This window comes from Grammomys surdaster, unplaced genomic scaffold, assembly GCF_004785775.1.
Source record: "Grammomys surdaster isolate TR1022 unplaced genomic scaffold, NIH_TR_1.0 126298, whole genome shotgun sequence".
Lineage (NCBI taxonomy): Eukaryota > Metazoa > Chordata > Mammalia > Rodentia > Muridae > Grammomys > Grammomys surdaster.
In genome coordinates this window covers 1,836,629-1,859,170 of record NW_021621098.1, presented here as the reverse complement: position 1 = coordinate 1,859,170, position 22,542 = coordinate 1,836,629, and the positions used below count along the sequence as shown (strand labels likewise).

At 38.5% G+C, this 22,542-nt stretch overlaps 1 protein-coding gene across 1 annotated transcript in view; it reads right to left on the bottom strand.

Annotated features, from left to right (window-relative positions):
- Cdh2 (cadherin 2) overlaps window positions 1-22,542 on the bottom strand; it is a 209,848-nt gene that overhangs the window by 49,704 nt on the left and 137,602 nt on the right. Inside the window, exons 3-6 of the mRNA XM_028759514.1 lie at window positions 9,068-9,294; window positions 7,188-7,334; window positions 5,172-5,327; window positions 2,829-2,973 (exon numbers count right to left, since the gene is read on the bottom strand). Of these exons, the coding sequence (XP_028615347.1) occupies window positions 2,829-2,973; window positions 5,172-5,327; window positions 7,188-7,334; window positions 9,068-9,294 (675 nt within the window). The remainder of the gene's footprint in view (window positions 1-2,828; window positions 2,974-5,171; window positions 5,328-7,187; window positions 7,335-9,067; window positions 9,295-22,542) is intronic.

The window sequence follows — 22,542 nt, the reverse complement described above, 5'->3', positions numbered from 1 at the left end:
TGCTGCAGAGATGGACACAGGAAGATTCCTGGGGCTCACTGCCCAGCCAAGACCCTGACCGAAAAATTAATATAGGTTGTTCTTAAAGAGTGATCTGCACTGGCCTTCACACATATCATTATAGTAAACATAATTGAAATGTACAAAGAAATTAAAAAATACACATATTTATACACTCAACTCTTCCCACAACTAGAAAATAAATCTATGATCCCCAAAGGGTTCAATGGCCAACTTTAAATACAAAAGACAAGAATCTCAGATGTTACTGGAAACATTTTATAACTACCCAGTCTTTCTCTGGTTCCACAGTAGCATTCCATGTAAGAGTGGTTCTCCCCAGTGCCCACGTCAGTTTCTGACAGTGAGCTGTGTGGAGGGCAGAGCTCATTCCATTGCCCTGGGTCAGAAGGAAGCATGCTAGGCAGAACTGCTCTTCTACATTGGGCAGAGACTTGACACTATCCATCATTACTGCCTTGAAGATGAAAAGGATACTGTGCCTGGCATGGAGATTTCAACCCACAGAGTATTTTAGAAACTAAATCTGGAAAGCAGTCAGCCCATGGAGATGCTAAGAAGTACAGTCACTGTTTAGACTAGTTTGTTTTATAAGATTTATTTAGAACTGAATCAGAAAATGTACTGTCTCTGTCTTCTAAGAAACCCAGAGCCTGGGTTTACTTTAGAAATGGAGGAAGACCCACTTGCTCTACACCGAAGAATTGGTCATATCTTAGTTGTACTATTCAAATGTCTTTTCAGAACTTGTCCCTTTCAGCAGGATATTTCAGCCGATCAAGCAGTATCTCCACCATTACTTATTTTGGAAACTTTGTATCATAGATGATAGCTCATTGGCTTCCATTTCTCTCTCCTATTGGATCTGATGTTCCCACAGGGCAGGAACTCTCCTGTTACCACTGTGCCCACTGCCAGGGCAGAGGAGAGCACACTGCTAAGCTGACATTGCAGCAGGAACCGATTGTTTAAACACAACAACTGATTTCAGAATGTGGAGTCAAAATGCTTATGGCACAGTTTAAGTCAAGAGGCATGTCATATTCCAGCCCTGCCCACCAGAGTGCTGCCAAAGCACAGAAAGTACAGCCTGGAGACAGCTTTCCTCACAGTGGCCACTCAGAGGCTTTCATTCATGAGATAAATAACTGGAAACGCATGGTCAGATATACAGTAAATACAGCCTGAATGGTTTATTTCTAACAAGGCCTGTGAGACAGTGTATTATGTAAAGTTTCAAACAACAAAACACAAAAGAAAATGATACTTAGTAGCAAAATGTCTGTAGTCAAAATGCCCAAAGTTTCTTTATATTGTAGGATATTTACATGAGATACATTCTATTCTCTCTCTCTCTCTCTCTCTCTCTCTCTCTCTCTCTCTCTGTGTGTGTGTGTGTGTGTGTGTGTGTGTGTGTGTGCATCACAGTATGCATGTGAAGATCAGAAGACACTTTGTAGGAGTCAGCTTTCTCTTTCTACCAAATGATTCCCAAGGCTTAAACTTAGGACCTTCAGGCAGCAAATGCCTAAAACTGCCAAGCCATCTCCCGAACCCAACCCATACAAGACCCATTTTAGTACATAGCTATTTCATTTACCGTATTTTAAAATGTGTAAGACTGGAGGTCAACTTTTCTGACAATGTGTCTGAAGGAGCCACAGAGGACAGAGGCCCCCACATTCCTTTCTTTTTCTATGAAGATCCACGGGGGCCTAGAGTTTAAGGCACAGTTGCTTCTTCCCACAGATTAGTTGATACATTAGAGAGCTATAGATATTGACGGAGAGGCTCAAGGTCCTATGGAGTGCAGTTTTAAATATTGATATTTTATGAAACAGAATAATTGAATATCTCAAAACATTAAATCTGACCAGCTGGCCAAACATTTACTTTTTCATGTCCTTACTGACTGAGTGCCCGGTCTGCTAGGTTTTCCGATTAAATAGGCCTCCCTGGCTGGCTATTCTGTGACTGGAATGTTTTTAGTACAAGAATCTGAAACGCCAGTCAAACATCACTTCACAAAGGTAAGAGGCTTTTTGCAAGTGCTGCCTCAAGGCCAGGCCACTTTCCTTATTCGAGCTGAAAGAGGGTTGTGGAGGACATGGTGGGGGCACTCTGGAAGTAAATACCCAGTGTGTCACAGCTGTCACCAGCCCTGCCATGCTTGCGGCTTCACTGCCTGGTAACAGGAACACCAAGTAGCTTTGAGGCTTAGTGTTTCTCTGTCTTCTGTAAGGGAGTCTGTACTCTGTACATTGAAAGCCTCTCTCAAGCTGCTCTTGGATGTCGGCTACAAAGCAAAGGAAGGCTACTATACATTCCACAGTCTCTTCATCTTCAAACAAGGTGAAAATCATGTGGATGCAAAGATGTTTTGTTGTTTTCAGTCTTCAGTCAGTTTTTTCCTAAGTTGCTTCCATTCGCTCCAAAGGCATAATGAATGCCAGATAAAGGCATACAGGAATTTTCCTTATTGCTATGCCATATAGGATTTTTCTTTTTCTTACTGCTATGACAGTGTCAGTTAAAAACATTTTCTTTCTGAGGAAGTATATTTGGTAGCCCAGGTTGGCCTTGAACTCAATATGTAGCTGAGGATAACCCTGAACTTCTGATCCTACTGTTTCCACCTCCGACCACATGGATTGTAGGTGTGGGTCACCAGGGGCAGTCCCACTTCTTATGCAGTGGTACAGATCAACCCAGGGCTGTGTGTTTGCTAGGCAAGCACTCCACCAGCCAGGCTTCTTCAACAGCTCTCCTGTAACATTCCCTGTAACCACAGCATTGTTCTAACTTACCAGGCTTTGATCCTTCTGGAACAGACCCATTCCAAACCTGGTGCAGAAACTCAGGTCTGTTATCATTCATGTCAATAACATTGATGACAATGTCAATGGGGTTCTCCACCTGATTGCCATTGATGTCCACTGCATGTGCCCTCAACTGCAAAAGCAACCAGAGGGCAGAGGCTCTTAATCATCTGTTATGTTACATGTGGTCACGATGCTTCCACAGGAGCAAGAGCATTCTGAGGACAGCCATGCAAAAGATGCTACGGTTCCTCTCCCAAGATGGAGGTAGCCCAGCTCTCAGGGGAGATGTAGTAGCTGAAAGCCACCTTTCCTCTAGGCAAGGCCTAGAGCTTAGTGCAGCTTTGAACTGATTTGATGCACATACAGAACACATACAGAGCACCAGAGGATGAGAAACTGAGCTTTGTGATTGGCACATTGCTATTGGTGGACACAGCCCAAGTCCAGAGCCAGCTGTGTCCAGATCTAAAATATTCTTTTGTTAAATACACCAGTGTCAGTAGATGCCCATAGAGAACAGGAAATGATTTGGAAAATTACAGGTACACGGGGAATTTACAGAGAAATTTTTAAATTTTAAGGCTTTTCAGAGACATGAAGAATGTGTCTGTTTAAGACATTCCTCATTATAGCCCTAGGGGATGGTATCAGTGGTTGTCTTTGAGAAATTGTATCTTGTTTTTCTCCATATATGCATACAGTCACTAATCTACTTGGGCCTGAATGTCTTTCTGTTTTCTCCCAGGCACACATCTACTGAATCCCTTTCAAAACTATGCAATATTCCACTGCACTGTTTCTTTTTAACTGGAATACTTTCACAGTGTTCTATACTTTCTCTGCAATCTCTGATGTTGTTGGTTACTTAAGAGTATGTTCTTATCCAGTTAGTGTCACATCAACATATCTTTTTGATTTTTAGGTTGCTAAACACATAACACAATGTAAATTTTATTATTGCTTTTCAATCCTTTTAAAAGACATTTTCCTCCTGATTAATTTAACACAATATATTCCATTAACAAATTCTTAATACTGAAATTTAATTATACTTTTATGAAATAATGAATCTTAATGACTCTAAATACTTGCAATTCTGTAATTAATTCCATTTTCCTGGTGTTGCTTTGAATGCATACATAGCAAGCATTTAAAGAACAATTTGCTCTAGTCTCTGATGAATATGTTTATTTTATGAATTTCAACAGCAGAATCTTAGATGGAGAAAAGTCAAAGAAAAACACACTGGTGTGTTTATGATCATCAATAAAAACTGCTCTAACTAGAGTGTTATGTGCTACCTCAGTCCAGTTTCCTTCATGAATTTCAAAATGATGGACTTGTAAATTAATCAAGGTAATGAGTAGGTTCTGAGTTACACAACTGAAAATATATCCAACTTTTCATACACTTGTCTGTTCAGTTCTAGGGGATCTACTCCAGTTGTAAGACACCAGGGTTTCTAAAGGTTTGTGCAGGTGCAGGACTTTAAAAGTTGTTGCTGAGCAAAGTAAAAGTCTGGAGACATCATGCCTAGGAATGGTTCAATGCCCGTAATGATGCACCACAGAAGGGGCCAATCACAGAAGGAGCCAATCATGTGATCCACGGTGTTGGGGTCACAGGCTGGATCAAGACCCTCCCTCCTGTTATTGAAATCCCTCGATGGAGGTTAAGCATTGACACATGAAAGGCAAACCTGAGAACAAGAGTGCTTAGGTTAGGGAAGACCTTGATCAATATACCTGCAAAGCAGTAATCTATATCATATATGTTCTGAAAGGAATCGTAGAATGCACAAATCAAGTAAGTGATGTCCCTGAACAAACAAGAAAACAATAAAAGGGAGTAAATATGAAAAGACTAGGCTGGGTCAACCATATCGAAACAAATCTTTATAACAGAAAGAAGAAAAAGAGGCAATCTAAAAGGAGTAAAATACAAAGGAGCTTGTGATTATAACACTATGCCCTCCTCAAACCGCCATAGTCTGGATATGTATGTGTGTCTGGATTGCTGCTGTGATCCTGTCTATACAGGTCCCATGGGGGGCTCTCAGCCACGCATCTGACAGCAAGTACTGGCATGTCAACAGTGATGATGTCACAGGCCATTTCCCTTTTGTTCTTGCTATTTTAGCATTGCTTGTTTTATAGCATGTACCAATTCTATAAACATGTGCTTATTAAAGGAAGCAAAAGGCTTACAGATACATTTCTGGTGTTAAAACTCTGTATTATAGTCATGAGAGTGGCTCAAGGTGGTGGCTGACTACACATACACATATGTCAAAGAATATGAACACAGACTCAGCAGATGGATGCTTACGTGAAACCGGGCAATCAGCTCTCGGTCCAGAGGCTTTGTGACTGACAGCTGTCCTGAGATGGGGTTGATGATGAAGATGCCTGTTGGTGGCTGGTCAGCTCCTGGCCCAGTGACACTATACCTCAGGGACAGGTTTTTATCTCTATCAGACCTGATCTGAGGATGAAGAAACAATTATGTAAGTAGAAAACATGGACAGAGTTATTTTGGGGCATGCCATACTTCCAAACTTTGCTTCATACCTCCCAGAACATCACTGACATCTTTTAGAGCATCCCTTCTTCTTTCTTCTTTCCTTCCTCCTACCTCTCTTCCTCCTCTTCTCTGATATGTGTGTGTGTGTGTGTGTGTGTGCGTGTGTTGTATATGTCATGCCTGTGTATGCATGTGTGCATGTGGGTGTCTTCTGCAGTTGCTTTCCACCCTGTTTTTTGAGACAGGGTCTCTCTGTGCAGCTGGAGTTCCCTGATTCATGTGGCAGTTTAGCCAGCATGCCCCAGGGTTTCTTCTTTCTGAGACCCTAACACTGAGGTCTCTGCTGAGAATCTGACCTCTGGTTTGCGTGCTGTGTGGGAACCACTCTATGACTGAGCCATCTCCCAAGCCCACTCTTTGACTCTTAATGATGTATTTAAGAATAGACATTACCTAACCCCAGAAAGATTTGGAGTAACCCTTCCATCTAAAGGAACACTAGCTGTGTGTCATGCGAAATGTCAAAATTTAGCATTGTCTATTTAAAACAAAATTTCCAGGGTAAAATATTTACAGTACAGTAACAAGTGTCTAATTTAATACAAAACATGGTGTTTTCACACATCAGACATGGTAAGAAATAATAATTATCTAACCACAGCCTGAAATAACCTTATATGGGACTCTGTGGTTGGGGACAGACCTGTACATTAGATGTCTTTGCTTCCTTTGTACTGATTCAGTGCAACCAAAGCTTCCTACATAGTTTTCAAGTGGTAACGAAGGCTACAGTTCTTTTTCCTAACAAATCATCAAAGAGAGTTTCTTTGGGTGTATTTTATACTCCAAACAAAGGGAAAGCATGTCAGAGCAGAGCAGGTTATAGAGATGGAAAATGGAAAAAAGGCAGAGACAGAGAAAGGGCAGATGGGGCAGTAATAAATACAGATCTTTATGCACTAGGTAAATGAAATTAATCCATCCATTTGATCTAGAGATATTTCTTAACATAGGGCAAAATTCTGTTTTTCAGTCATATTTTACAAGGGTTGATAAAAAGCACCTCTATCTGGTGTTATGTGCATTGTTAAATTGAATTATAATGGACATTAGGATAAAATATTCAATACAAATAAATGACTTCTTTAAAAGGCTCAAATGTATGTGTTGGAGTACTAAAATAATCATAGAAATATTTGCAATTTAATAAATGAGAATGATGATTCCACAACACTGTACTTTTAAATACATGCTACCCTGTAGAATTTGCTTATTTTTTTCCCATGCTGGATAGTCAGATGGTATGCAGTATAAGTAACTGCAAAGTTCTCTTTTCTCAAGATTTGAAAGGCTCCAGTTTTGCACTGCCCCAGGGACTCTGTTAATGGTATCAGAGGTTATTTTTCCTCTTAAAAAAGACTCTCAAGTGCACTTGTGCTGGCAGGTTTAGCAATGATTGCCCTTTATTCTTTTCCTTCTGTCCCAAACTATCTTTAGATTGCAGAGATCAACATGGAAAGTCCTGGTTATGACTAGCATTTGAATAGTGAGAGTCTGAAGGGGAGGGTTGGGATGGTGTTATGGCTCATGAATTCACAAAAGGCCTATCACTGAGTGTCCTGGACCTAGGAGAGCTATGTGTATAAATAATCCAAGAGATGACAAAGGAAAGGCTTCTTACTAAATTGAAGGAATTCCACTCACACAAATTCAACTGTATGTACACAAGCCATAAACTACTTAAAAACAAACAAAAAAAATAAGCAAAATAATTTCTAACATTGCCTTGCCATGAAAATAATTACAATGACAGCCTCTTACTCTGACAAGCTCTTGAGGAAAGGGTCCTCTGGAGTTTTCTGGCAAGTTGATTGGTGGGATGACCCAGTCTCTCTTCTGCCTTTGTAGAGTTCCACTGTGCTTGGTGAGTTGTCTAGGGAATACTATTTCTTCAATTTCATGTGGTTCCTTTGCATTAAAACACAAGAAGACATTCCTGAGGATTAGGAAGAGCACTCTCTAAGATCACATCAATATTAATGGATACCTACGTGTGGAAGTATCACAGTGTACTATGAACAAAAAAAATAACTCCAGAGTCCCTTTCCCTGTCCCCTAATAACAGAAAGGTGCCATGAAGTATTTGGGTTGCACTATTCACTGGAAATTGAATTAGAAACAATTTATTATATAGTCCAGTTGAGTAAACTACTTGCAGTTTCTATAAACCATCCTAGAAGGTAGTTAATATTAAACCAAGTTTAATAGCACCCTTTTATATATTTCTCATTAGTTTAGACCACAGTTCAGGTAATGTGCCTACTGTACATTAAATTCAGATCTTGATGTGGTGAGATATAATTTGAATTCCAAGTGAAGTTTAATACATACCACTAAAGATTGTCTCAAATATTTATGACCCTATTAAATCCCACAGAATTAATGCTGTAATTATTCTAAACCTATGTCAGCTGTGATGGATGCAGTAAATGACCCACTTTGCACACGAGGCATTAATCTCTGCTATGTGTCAACATTTTCTTCTGTTTCTCTCGATGTCTGTGGACATTTTAGCCATTAGGCCATGCTGTCTCTGTGCAAACATCCTGGACAGTTTGCTGGAACACGGAGAACCAACAACAACAGACACATCTTTTCACCCCATTAGGTACCAGCTTCTCTCTCTGTATATCACTCAAATGGTTTGAAGCCTTTCAACAGTTAATGGCTTAATACATTGTATTTTACATGATTTGAAACTTCAACACCAGCATAAGAGGAAAGCAATGCATTTTTAGTATACTCATTCATATTGAATATGTATATCACATTTACAATTAAATATCATGATGGCCTCTGTTGTTATCTGTGACTGTAGTATTCAAAACAAAATGGTTAGAGTTCAAAGTCATGGTCCTCAAAGTATATGTGGGTGTGTCCTTGAATCTTAGTTTGAATAAACTAAAGAACCTGGTGTTCAAAGTCATAGTCTTCAAAGTATATGTGGGTGTGTCCTTGAATTTTAGTTTGAATAAACTAAAGAATCTGATGTTTATTAACAACATAGGATTTGTAAAGTCATGCCTCTATTTCATTTAAAAATGTTATGTAGATATTTTCAGAAAATAAGTGCTCAATAAACATTTGCTGAGCTGAATAGGTCTCTGTTGGAAACACACATCATTTGTTTCACCCTGGCTCACAACAGCTTTCATAAGAAGGAGTGTATCACTCCTCAACATCAGTGGCAGGATGAATATTTCATGCTACCCAATTTGCTCTTGAAAAAATAGGACAAAGCTCAACCTTTGTTGCCAGAAACACTTTACTGTCCCCACTGTAGATCTGCACCTCCCACCTAATAAATTTGACTGATGACATCTTCCAAAGATGTGTTTATTTTGTGGTTACACTTAACAGCTTGTAAAACATCTCAGAAATGTAACAGAAACTACTTCTAATTTGAATTAAATTATAAATCACAAAATATAAACAAACTTCTCAAAGGCAATTCTGGTTGCTTGAAATATCTTTAGCCTATTATGTTAGAGACACAACCAAGTACTGCTGAAGAGGCTGAAGCTGGTAACAGTGAGAACACCGGCCCTCCATTTATATGGTAATAATTAAACCCATATTCCGTTAGAATCATAAATCTAGCTGTTAAACATAAGCTCTAAAACTGGATCTGGGTGCCATACCTTCATAGGCTCCTCAGTCAGGGTTGGCTCCAGGCTCAGGTTTACAGCTACCTGCCACTTTTCTTGGGTTTCTTTGTCTTGGGCGTATATCAGGAACTTTGCCTGCTCTGCAGAGAGAGGGAAGCTTCTCACAGCATACACCGTGCCGTCCTCATCCACCTTGAAATCTGCTGGTTCGCTGCTTTCATACTGAACTTTTCTTTTTCTATTGCAGTTGCTGAATTTCACTGGAAAAGAGTGCAAGTGCCTGGTTACTCCACCAAGGTGAGCATAGTTCACGCTGTAACATGTACTTAGCTTGGCTAAATTATAAAACACAGCAGCAGGAAATCGGAGACTGTTTTCCCACTCTGTGTGTGCACAAGTTCCTGTGCATGTGTGTGACTGGCCCAAGTTTCTACAGATGTGAAGACCTCAGCTCACATGCCATTCTTCAGGAGCCAGCCATCCCTAGGGATCTGCCTGCCTCTGCATCCTTGGGTCTAATATGATAAGTATACATTATAATTTCCAGCATTCCTTCACAGGAGATCACACTTGGGTCCTCCTACATTCATGGGAAGCACTTCACTAGCTGAGCCATCTCTAAGACATTAGGATGCTTATCTTCATACTATAGTCCAAGGTGAGTTCTCTCTAACTTCAGCTTATTTATATGAAGAAGACTATACCAACCTCACCCAGCAGCAGGGTGGTTGAAGAAAAGAGCTACATTTACACTGAAGAAGTGAATAGGTACAGGTCTTTTTACCCCTTTTCTTTTATAAACATGTAGTGCAACTATGGCCAAAGCATGCATATTTTGCTAAGGATTTCATAATGTGTGCAGGAGTGTATGCCTAGGGTTGCCGCAAAGAAAATAGTAGGCCACTTACATGGCAGAGACTTAAGCATCCTTGGACTTGAGTGTACTGGACCAAATTCCCCTCAGAGAAGAAGGCATGGCTGAACCAAGGTTAAGGTGAGCCTCACAACTCCTTGTTTAAGCCTCTTCCTTCTCTTAGACACTGGGCCATCAGGTGCTCCTGATTTCAATGTTGTCTCTTGCACAGGTACTGCTTCCTGTCCCCCTCTAAGCTCCCATCTTTCCTCTGTTTCTGAACTTCCTCACACACCAAGCAGAGTTCTACCAACAGTTTCACAGCTGAGTCCTGCACTCAACTGGCACTGAAGCCTGGGTTTCTCAGTTTTTGTTACCCTACACCCTTCCTGCTGTAGGATCTTAGATAAACACTTGCTTCTGAGAAACATTATGAATACACATAATGTGTTCTAGAATCCAGAAACTTATAGTGAAAAGCAAAAGAAAAAAAAAGAAAAAAGAAAAAAAAATAAAACCCTGATCATTTCTGTTCCTCAGGGTTCTTATGAACGTTTGTGTTCTTAATGTAAATTCTCAAAAATGAAATAAATATGCATCTTTAAAGATTTAAATGAAAAATAAATCAATGCATAAGGAGGGTCTTAAAGATTTCAGTGGGTTATTCATACAACTAATAATTGGGTTGACTTGAAAATGGGGCTTGGTGGGAGGAAGTCAGCATTGCATAATGCAGTGCCAATTGGCCTGTGCCTGATACTCAAAGTTAGATTCCACATTTACAATGAGAACTGGGCATGCTCAGGACAGCCTCTGAGGAAGATCAATTCCTTTGCAGTCCACTTTCCATCTTTCTGAAGAAACATTGCATGGGGATGGCAAGGGAAGTCATCACAAATGAAGTGGTTTTCATTTCCCAGCGAACTAATGCTGCAGTCTGCTCATGGCTATATGTGACACAACTGGCAAGTGATAGATATGCCTGGAGTACAAAGTGCCCTCACAGGTAACTTCCATGTTTCCTAAGGGCACGAGGAAAACCTTCTCTTCCTTATTCATACTTGGGCTTTAGACACAGAGTCTCCTAAAGCTCATGCTACCTGCAACTGAATTATGTAGCAGACAATGACCCTGAACTCTCAATCTTCTGGCTCTACTGGAAGGAGCACTGGAACCCAGATTAAGAAGTCCACTGTGTCACACACCAACTGACACTGCTCCTTCCAGTTCCATTCACATCGATTCACTGCGACAAGTAAGGACTACAGCCAAAGTCCACATTCACTCAGTTCCCTTCCTAGATGTAATAAAATACTTTAACTACTGAATATATTTTTTTCACATACTGCCATATCAAATCCTTCAAATCTCAGTCATTAAAAGTAAAAATAAGAGTTGGGTCTGCAACAAAATCATGTTAAAATATAACATTGATCTTTGGACTACTACAAATCCTCCCAAATAGACTTAGGTACCACAATCTTACATTTGACTGAAGTATTTTTCTGTAGAATGATGGCATTTCCTTCTTTTATTTTTTGTAAGTTAAAGACAACAAATAGAAAACTAAAACTGTTTTTGAACCTTGCTGAGAAATCAAGATGTTAGAATTATGCCATCTCTGTATTAACAGAAGTAAGTTTTTTGATATCACAAAAAGGAATTCATGACTTCAGTTTGCTCAGAAATATCTAGTCTGCCTTTTCTACTGCATTTCAGCAGAGCATCATGCATCTTCCCTCCAGGGCACATCTGGATCGCTGCCCCTGTGCTGTGCGTGTCTTTCTCAGTTGCAGGTTACCCAGCACTAAGCCTGTATGACTTTATCCCTTCATATGTCACCTGTGTCACAAGCCATACATGCATCATGCCCATTTATAATGCTCTCCTAACTTTTTAAAATATTAGTCCTTTTGCTTTTAAATTGTATGTATGTGTATATGGGTGTATTCACTCTGAATTTTTAATGCAAATTTTATATAAAAGATTCATTAACACTGTGCCCATCACAACTAACAATCTTTCTAATAAATACTCTTTATTTCTTAATGGTGTCCAGTGACTATGCCTTCTCTCCTTAAAAAGACAGTAAATTTTTAGTTTTTTTGATAAGGGTTTTTGGTTTTTTATTTTCTACAACAACTAACCGTGATGAGAATAATTTAAGTAAGCAGTTATAAATATCTATGAACACATTATCACATTTAAAAAAGGAGAAGATGAAAAGAAAGAAAATGGACTGGCATCATAGAGAATCTCTATACAAGGTCTTGCTATATCAAATCCCCACAACAAAAGCCAACAACCAATGCACAAACCCAAGGCCGTCAAAGAACCTATAGTAAGTATTCATATTTAAGTTGGTGGCAGTAGTACTTTAAATTAACTATTTGTTGTCATTGAAGCATTGTGAAGTAGAGTTAAATTAGGTTAAAGGGGCTCACAGACTTGTTACACAAACACGAGGGCCTGAGTTTGGATCTTGGGTGCAAACATAAAATGCAGGGTGCAGAGGTTCATGTCTGCCATCCTAATACCATGGAGTTAGAGAGAGAAGAATCTCTGAAACCCACTGGTCAGCAGCCAGACCAACTGCAACTGTGAGCTCCAGCCTCAGGAGACATCCTCAGACGTGACTGAAGGAGAAATCTGATACCAACCTCTGGCCTCCACATGAGTGAGTATGAAACCAAAACCACATGAACACAAACCCTCATACATCACATATAGTTTGACCTTAACAGTGAACTTGTGACATGAGACTCACTATTCCTGCTCTAGAGATAGGCAAGAGAACATCCTTGCCACGTGTCTATAACTCTAGTTGTTTCCCATAAAAGGTCTAACAGAATCTCATGAGTTAAGCCACCAGAACCTAAAGCTTTAATAAACAATACAATTAAATGACAAAGAAGCCCAGTAAAACTGGTGAAGAAAATAATGGCAAATTTAGAGCTCCCGTGGCAAACAAGATTTTAAAATGGAACTCTTTCTTTTCTTTATTCTTTGCTCATACTGTACAATACCCTACCCTTTCCTCTTCTACTCCTCTCAGTCTCTCCCAGATCCACTGAGGAACGATTGTAGGAACCAAAGGGATCAAGGACACCAAGCGAACTCGACCCACAGAATCAGGTAAGCAGGGCTCATAGGGACTGAGAGATTAAGATGTAAATAACTCAGGATATTGCTCCAAGGTCTACAGAGTCAGAGCTGGAGCAGAAAGGGTGTGAGCAGGTGGGCTTGGGGAATCCACAGACTTGACTGTGGGAGCCTACTTGAGTAATCTGGCATTCCATTACTTAGTTGGATTCTGATGCCAACATGTTTCCAATCGGAAAGAAGACCTTTGAAATAGAATGCATTTGTAAGGAAGAAAATTATGTCTATCCTCTGAGTGAGAAGAGATTGTTCTTCAAGAACTGATCCTTGAATAAATGATTTGGCACAGGTTCGGTGAGAAAGGCAAGTAATTTAAGGTGAGCCAGTTGTTCTAGTCCCTGCCTCTAACTCTTGTGAATCAGCTTAATAGATGTTATTATTAGAAACATTCGCTAAGTTTCATTTAGTCTAATATTAAGGAAAACAACTTCTGCCTATCATTCATGCTTGTTGATCTATTTGTTTGTGCTAGGGACTAAACCCAGGGTCTCAGGCACTGTTAAGCATGTGCTGTACCATAGATCTGTATCTCCAGCCCCATTCAGAAGTAATGAAATATATCTATTTAGGGATGAGCAGATGATTTGGTGCAAGTCATGTAAGCATGAGAACCTGAGCGTAATGTCCAACTAGTGCTTGTAACCCTTGTGCTTAAAGGACGGAAACAGGTCATCCTCTGACTCATTAGCTGGCCAGCTAGTCTAGCCCCATTGTCAACATTCAGATTAGTGAAGAGAACCTGTCTCAAAATAGTAAAGGTGGAAGAAGGACAGACAGACAGACAGACAGACAGACACACACACACACACACACACACAGAGAGAGAGAGAGAGAGAGAGAGAGAGAGAGAGAGAGAGAGGACATTGAATTCTGGTATACTTTCACTTTATGCACAATTTGTTTAAAACATTCATTGTGTCATATAATTTTGTGTTCAATCAGTACAAAAATAACACTTTAATGAAAAATAATGAACATAAATTTCAATGAAAGAAGTTCTTTCCAGTAGACATCAGTTCAGCCTCTGACTCACCCTATTAATCAGTTTTAGCCACCTTGTGTTATTTTAAGTCATACAAATTAAAATGCTGCCTTATATCTAGGAGAAATGTGTGAATTTCATTTGTTGCCACCTAGTCAATGTTCATTGCCTGTTGTCATCTTTGCCTTGGGGCTGGATGCAGCTAGGAAGATTTTCTCCCACTTGACAATGTGTTAGGACCAAGACAGGAAATTTACAGAAGATAGCTATATTTGTATAGACACTATGTCATTAATTGTAGAAAAGTGCCAGACTTGGTGGCACATGATTTTAGTCTCAGCACTTGGATGGCAGAGGCAGGCAGGTTGCTGAGTTCTGTGAGTTAGAGGAGTTCTCAGAAATTCAGAGCTACATAGAGACATTTTGCCTACTATGACATTTATATTTATAATTATAAATAATAAACTATGCTTACTTATAGTCATGCTTCTCAAAATTTGGGGGCATAAAAACAAAAATAGAACCAGCAAAAATCATTTCAAAGAAATAGTCTAGAGATAGGTTTAATTAATAAAATTAGGATTAAATTTTACCTTGGAAGATGAAGGGATGAGTGTGTGTGTGCATATATATATATATATATATATATATATATATATATATATATAAAATAAATGCATATCTATCCATCTATCATCTATATCAAACTATCCATCCATGCCTATGGAGCTATCTTGCTTCTGCTATAAGTTGTTTTTCTTATGACTAGTAGGAAGGTAAAATAATGAACGAGAACTTTTACTTATGTTTTCAAAACATGAAGAAATTTTACCACATTTCATTATACAACTTTCAGAAAATGTGATGCAAAATTTATCTTAAATTTTAGAAGTGAAACATTCTATTTGGGGTTCATGAAAAACATCAGATTTTTGTCAAAACTCACAGAAGTTCAGAACTTAGAATGAACCTTATTGTAATCTATGAACTCTAATTAATACTAATATGCCATTTTTTTATTTACTGGTGATAAAGAAGGTGTCACACAGATGTGGGGTGTTACTAGCAGAGAATATTGTGGGGAAGACTAGATATCTATGTACATCTGTAATTCCTGTTTTTCTGTGAGCATGAAACTGATACAAAGGGTTGGTTTTACTTTTAGAAGCTTTATTTTTATTATTTTAATTACATGCATAGATTTCTGTTGGGGAGGGGAGATACGTTCACTAGAGGTCAGAGGCATCGGATCCCCCAGCGGTCACCTTATAGGTGTTTGTTAGCCATCCAGTGTGTATACTGGAACTGAATAAAGTTTCTGGCAAGAGCAGAAAGCTCTCTTCACTGCTAACACATCTTGCCATCCTCTCAACTAATTTGTTTTTAACAAAAGTTTTCTTATAGACAATGACCTAGCATTTTACATTATAAAAAACATCCCAGACAAAGATAGTTGTGAAAGTCCCCAAAATCTTCCTAGCATTCCAGTGACAATTCCAGTGTGTCAATTTGGCATCACTAAGAGCTGGATATTAAAACCAATTGTTTATTTACATAATACCAAGTTGCTCTTTGATAAAAGTCATAACATTTCATTAGACAAATTGAACAAAATTAAACTTTTATTATTTTATAATCAAAGGATTTGATTTGAAAACTTCTTTTGATAGCTCCACTACCCATATAGTAAAATATTGATTTTACTTAAGACGACACTAGAAACTGGGGTTGCAGTATGAGAGGAAACTAAATAAATGCATTTACTTAGAAAAGTAAGTCAATGAAAGCACAGGTTTGGCACCTAGAAGTAATCAAACTTAAAACAAGTCTGCACACAGCTAGAGGTGTGTTGCTAAACACATCATAACACCAAGCAAAAAAAAAATGCTAACTAGACTACTGAATAGTTTCATAAATAACATGAGACTACATAGAGTCCTGCCAACCTGATTTTTATATAAGTAAACACTGGGGAAATAATTATTTTAAAGTATGTTTGTTTCCCATCAAGCAGTACCTCACGTTACTGCTACCCACAAAGCCTTAATATCCATATAAAATATTAACAGGAAAACACAGAATATAACTATTAAATGTATTAGCAGTTAACCATCCTATATAAATGCAAATACAAATGTGATAATATTCACATGTGGTTTACAGTTTTCATTCAAGAGAAAAAACATCACACTATATTTAGAGGCAATTATAGGAAAACGTTCCTAAATATGTCATGTTTAAATATGTTGTTTAAATTTTTGTTGTTTTTTTCTACCTTAATTGCCATTTTTGAAGGTCTATCAGGAAAGCAAGACACAGATTCCCATTGAAAGCTATAATATTTCATCAGACAAATGAAATAAACTTGAAATTCTATTATTTTAGAAATAGTCAAATGATTTGACTTGAAAACATTTTCTGACAGCTCCTTTACACATTATCTTCAAGTGTTAATTTCCCAGAAGTGCTCAGATAAAACCAGGAACGTACTAAAGTCCCTTGCACAGGTGGAGGGCATGTATTAATGAACTACGTATCTGTGACTGGAGACTCGAGGAGGGACAATGGCTGGAGCCCTCACTTCTCCATCGTGTAGTGCTTGAATACATAGCTTGTAAAGCAAGGCAGAATGCTTTCCAAAAGACAGGCCTCCTCATAAGTATGAAGTCTGCTTTAGCTTGCTCATGCCACACTCAGACACCGTAAAAGGTTAACTTAAGAAATGTTTTTTTTTCTTACAGTACAGTAGCCCTTGCAGAATATGTTGTCTGCATAGATGCATGCACAGTACAGTAAGTTAGGAGACACTTTAGGAAGGGCCAGGAATCATTTGCTGGAAAAGCTCAGTATATTTTCTTTAAACGTAAAACTATGCAAGAAAGCAACAAAACATAGAACTTATGCAATACATTTAGTAACATTTAATACATTTAATACACGCGATCTTCCAAAAGAAATTATTTAATAAAAATAATAAAGACCTCAAATGGTACTTAGAGCCAGTGTTTATGAGATACCCATTTTGTAACAAGTTTTATGACTGAAACATTAAGTTATTCTTTGACACTAAAGAAAACATCATCAACAAAAGTTGGTATTGGCAAAGGACAGTGCAGTGGTTGAAGCCACTGTCCTGTCAGAGGCCACAAGGGATGAGTTCATTCAATTTCATGATCCTTACCCTGGCAAATGTAATGCCAGTGTTCCTTATGGTTTTCAAAGGCTTTTCCCTGAGGACTTCAGAACACCGAGAAAAGCATATTTCAAGCACACACGGCTATCCTTCTACTGGGCCTAATAATTTCTCCCTGGGATTTAAAACATAACACCACCTAAGTATCACAAGTCAACTCGATCCTTTTCTGAAAGCTGGATTTTTGCTTCAAAACTGTGTTCTCTCTCTGTGTAATGTTTTTTACAGGCCTTAGCAGTTTTCAATTAAATTCATTCAGGTGCTCCAAATGCCAGGCAACTTAGTTACATTTTCAAGTGAAAAACTCTCTGTCATAAATCTCCAGTGAATAACATCCAGACACACTATAAGGGGTGCGGAGTCTTCCAGGGCAACCTGGAAACTCAGATGTTTATCAGTTACAGGGAATCTCAAGCCCCTATCTTTGAACAAAGCACAACCAATTAGTTTCCTATTTTCTTATAAATTTATGTGGAATTAAAATTAATGAGCAAGCTTTTATGCACAAGGGATTTTAATGGGACTAATTGTTAATCATAAAATACAATATGAAGGAAGAAATAAAACCAAATGAAGAGAGGGAAAATGCAAAGGATAAGGAATCAAAATGAGCCAAATTAATTATTCCAAAAGCTGAAACAATCAGATGATGAAACTCATACACATCTTGCTTCAGAACTAAAGAGTGGATTATATGTGCTCATTTAAGACATTGGAGCACAATTAAACTCAAAGTAAATTAAGTTGAAATATTAACAGGAACACACCGATGCTAAAGTAGTGACCAGGTTTCCTTGAAGGAGTTGATGGGGAAACTGAGAACACTTGGTTCCACCTCCACGAGCAAGTTCTGCAGCAGGAGATGTTATAGGAAAGACATGCCATGCAATTTGTCCATATAGGTCTTTATTAAAACACAGTTGAGTGGGCTGGATAGAAGGCTCGTTCAGTAAAGTGATTATTTTCCAAGCATCACGACATGAATCCTTAAAACCTGTGTAAAGGTCAGCTGTCACAGCAAGAGCCTATAACCCCAGTGCTAGGGAAGACAGCCACAGAATCCTAGAGCTCAGTGGCCACTGCGTCTAGTCAGCAGTGAACAGCAGGATCAGTGAGAGAACCTGGCTTTTAAAATAGGGCAGAGAGAAACAGAGAGAGATGCTTGACATGGACCTCTGTCCTCCACACGCACATCTACAAATGTATACATATGCATCCATGTGCGTGGACACAAAGGGTAGGAAATAAAACTTCTCAATTGCAAGAAGGTTTAGGAGGCAGCCATAAAGGAGCATTAAAATATAAATTCAGCTCTTTTATAATAAAATGGTTAATGTTTCTAGACTGTTGAAGGGCAGCTGAAAACCAATTTGAGATCATTATTCTATGCCTCGCCAGTGTCTTACTCTCTGGGGATGGGATTCTAATGAGTAAAGCCATTAAACTTCACTTATCAAGTAATACTGCTACACAATAAACAGCTTTATCAAAAAGCTAGGAACCTGGCTTGAGTGAAGCTTAAAACTGCAGCGAGGAGATGATATCTTGATAACCCATCCTAGGGGCCGCACATGCTGTGAGAGTCACGCCGCACATTCAACAATGTCAGTCCGTGATCTAATTTGTCACCCTCCAACAGGAGGCCAAGAAAGAAATCCAAGGCTTCAGTTTGCTCAGAAAGCAAGACTAGTGGAATATAACTTTGTCCTGTTCATTTACCTCCCTCTAGACCATGAGAGGGTAGAGGTGATTTGATCAAAAGGAAACTGGTCTGAACCAACTAAGAAATTGTAGTACCATCTTCGGAAACTGTAAGTGGCTGATATCACAGAGAGCTTTCTAAGAGCCATACAAATATGGCAGTTGATAGGGCAAGTATGTACTGTTCTCCTAAGGACATCCACAGCCTGGGATACAGTCCTTTCCTACCACCTGGACATCGTCTGGGGTTGTACATGATACAGGCTCTTGCTACCAGGGCTGGCCATCCAAGTTTAAGTCCAAGAGCCTATATGGGAAGACGAAAACCAACCTCTGACCTCCACACACCTACTCACACACAATATGCATGTGCACACATACATGCACAGAACAGTTACCATAAAAAGCTAAATTAAAGTTTAAAAATGAGCAACTCTCAAGTTGTTCCCAGCACAAGGTGCTCCTTGCTGAGCACAGTGGGGGAGAGGCAGTGCTCTTCAGTAGATATAATAGAAGCCATTCCTGTTGCCTGCCTCCAATAGCAGACATGTTATAAGTATACAACGAGGACTTGGAGATACAGCTCAAGTGATCAAGACCATGATGCAGACACATTGGGTTGCTCAGGACTTCTGTTTACCTCTAGCTCCAGGAGACAAAATGCCCCCTCTGACTTCTGCACTGCACTCATGTACACACAACCACACAGATATATACAATTAACAGTAGAACAGTCAAGGCAGGTTTGGGTACCCATGGATGGCATTCCAGGTAGGGTGGGTGACATGTCTCCCCACACTGCTATAATAATGTTCAATGATTTCCATGGCACTCTACCCTTGTGGACATCCAGAATGATAACACATGTCTCTCTTGAGTTAGCATGACACGTATCTCTTTCCAGCAGGGTCATTTACAAGCTGCTGCCCTATTCCCCTGCTGGTGCAGTTATGAAAGAACATGTCGGATAGAGGTACCACAGAGTCAAACCAGAAATGAGAAATCCAGCGTCTGTCTTGTGAAGCCCGGCCAGAGTAATAGCACACACATGGAACCCTGCAAGGATGAGAAGTCTGTGTAGGTGACAGAGCTCAGAAAACCTATAGGACTATTGTTGTAATCCATGCTAGCCCACCACATCATAAGAATGAAATAAACAGAACCATGCCTATGGTAGGCAGAACAGAAAGAATTCAAATATTTAACGATTTCTAAACATCCTGATACTTCTCCACCAAAAAAAAATATTGGAAAATTATTGTGATATCCTAAAATGTTAAAAAATCTGTTAGGAAAAGCTTAATCTTTTCTGAGCTAAGACAAGTCATATAATATTAAATTACATCTATATACAAGTCAAAAAGTGCAAGAAGAGATTGGAGACCCATTGTGTTTTGGAGAAGGAAGCTGGAAAAAAATCAAAACTGAATCACAGACATTACAGAAATAATTATGAGGTTGAAATATGAAATGTAGGTTTCTGATAGTCCAATGATGCTATGTATACACTTGTACGTGTTAAGCCCCAGAAAGTGCATCAGAATTCCTTCCCTCTCCTTTCTCTGCACCCCAGTGACTAAACGACAATCATCACCACTCTGGGCTTCACTGATGCTCTTTCTCGAGGCTTCCTCATGTCATGAGATCAGATGAAGCTCCTTTTGGGATAGAATAAAGCTACATATATGTAAATCTTTCAGTGCTCAGCCAGGTGTCTCCAGTCTCTTATTTGCCTCTTTCCTTCTTCCCCCACCCCCTCCTCTATGTGCCTGTTAAGAAATTACATTAAAATATTACTTCCTCTAATTAAACCACACTCAGAGAGTATGATTCCCAACCTCTGAAACTTGAAGCAATTCCTCCAACTCCATATTTCAAGCTACTTAGGTTGACAAAGAATTTTAATTTTTATAATATGTTTTTATCAAAATTTAAGGAAACAAAAGAATGTCCAGCATAAACATTACTGTCTTGAAATGCACCGCAAGAAGAAAATATCCAAAGGAAACCAAACCAAGTCAAACCAAACAAAGCCTAAGTCTCAATGAATTTCAACAATGTGGCCTCAACATGTGACAAGGACACAGTTCAGAGTAAATGTGTGCCTGGCGTGCAGCACTCACAGGTACAACAAGGAACAAGACATTATTATGCATTTCAGGAGCACAGATAAACAAATGAAACACAAACAATAAGCTGCTTATTAGGAAACTCTGTAAAAGGACATCATATCAGCCAGAAGCAAACCCACTGGAAAACAAATCACTGCATCCCAGGCAGTGAAGTTAGAAAATTACGTGTATTTCTTTACTTGCTTGTAAGAGAGAAAAAAAGGTATGATTATATATGAAGAACTACCAATTCTACAATAGAGCTCGTGAAAATTTGTCATGATATAAAACTTATTTTAGAAGCCAAATTCCCAATTTCTACAACTAGTCTACCAAAAATATACACGGGCTCAGCATAAGTTGGTGATTTGGTAAGTTGGGTTTTTCATAGACAGCCAATTATAGATGTTTAACAAGAGTAACTGCAGGGCTGTTACACTTAAGTTGCCTCTGCTTTCTGAACATTATGAAAATAATATATATTTATTATATTTAATAAATAAATTCTACAACAAATTCAGAAATAGTAGTCTTTACTTCATCAAGGCAGTGAAGTCATCCAAAGCAATTATATAAAACTCCTAAACTGTTAACCCAACTTAAGCAGTAAAAAAAAATACAAGCTTAAATAAAACATCAAAATCTGAATATAAATTTATTAATGCATTGATAATTATTACCTAAGAAACATCAACTAACCTAGAAACGTACAGCCTCATAGTATATTTTTGTGATCATCTGTGTTTCCCTCCTTCTAAACCTCTAAAGAATTATTGCATAAGTTCTAGAAAGTATCAGTGATACCAGAATCCACGGTTCCAACACATAATAGCTAGCTCAAGTTATTTCAGTATAACTCAGACACAAGGAAGCTTTTGGCTTGTCATCTATAGTACACAGTAAGAACTGGAATTAAATGTTTACTGTATTACTATCATTGTCATAAAAGTTTATTTCAAATGATATATGCATATATTTATTTATATTTATGTATATATTTGTATATATGTATATTGATATATTTATACAAATATATTTATATATGTATATCTAATATACATATATAAATGCCTAAGTCAGGTCATGCTCTTTGCAATGTCAGTTATATTAATTACATTTAGAAACTACAAAATGTTTATTAAATTTAACATGGTATCCAATAACAGCATTTATGTCATTGCTTGTAGGTGGGCAGGGAGTGAACAAGAGCAAGAGCGAGTGAGCAAGAGAGAGTAAGACAGAAAGAGACAGAGAGAGACACAGAGAGAGGGTGAGTTCTTTCCTCATTGTTAGGGTGACCCTTTCTCTTGGAGACATGACTATGCCATCTTATTACTTACATTAGTGTAAATGGGATTATGTGTCACAACCTATAGCAGTGGTTTTCAATCTCCCTAATGCTGTCACCCTTTAATACAGTTCCTCATGTGGTGGTGACCCCAATAACAAAATTATTTCATTGTTATTTCATAACTGTAACTTTGATACTGTTATTACACAATCACA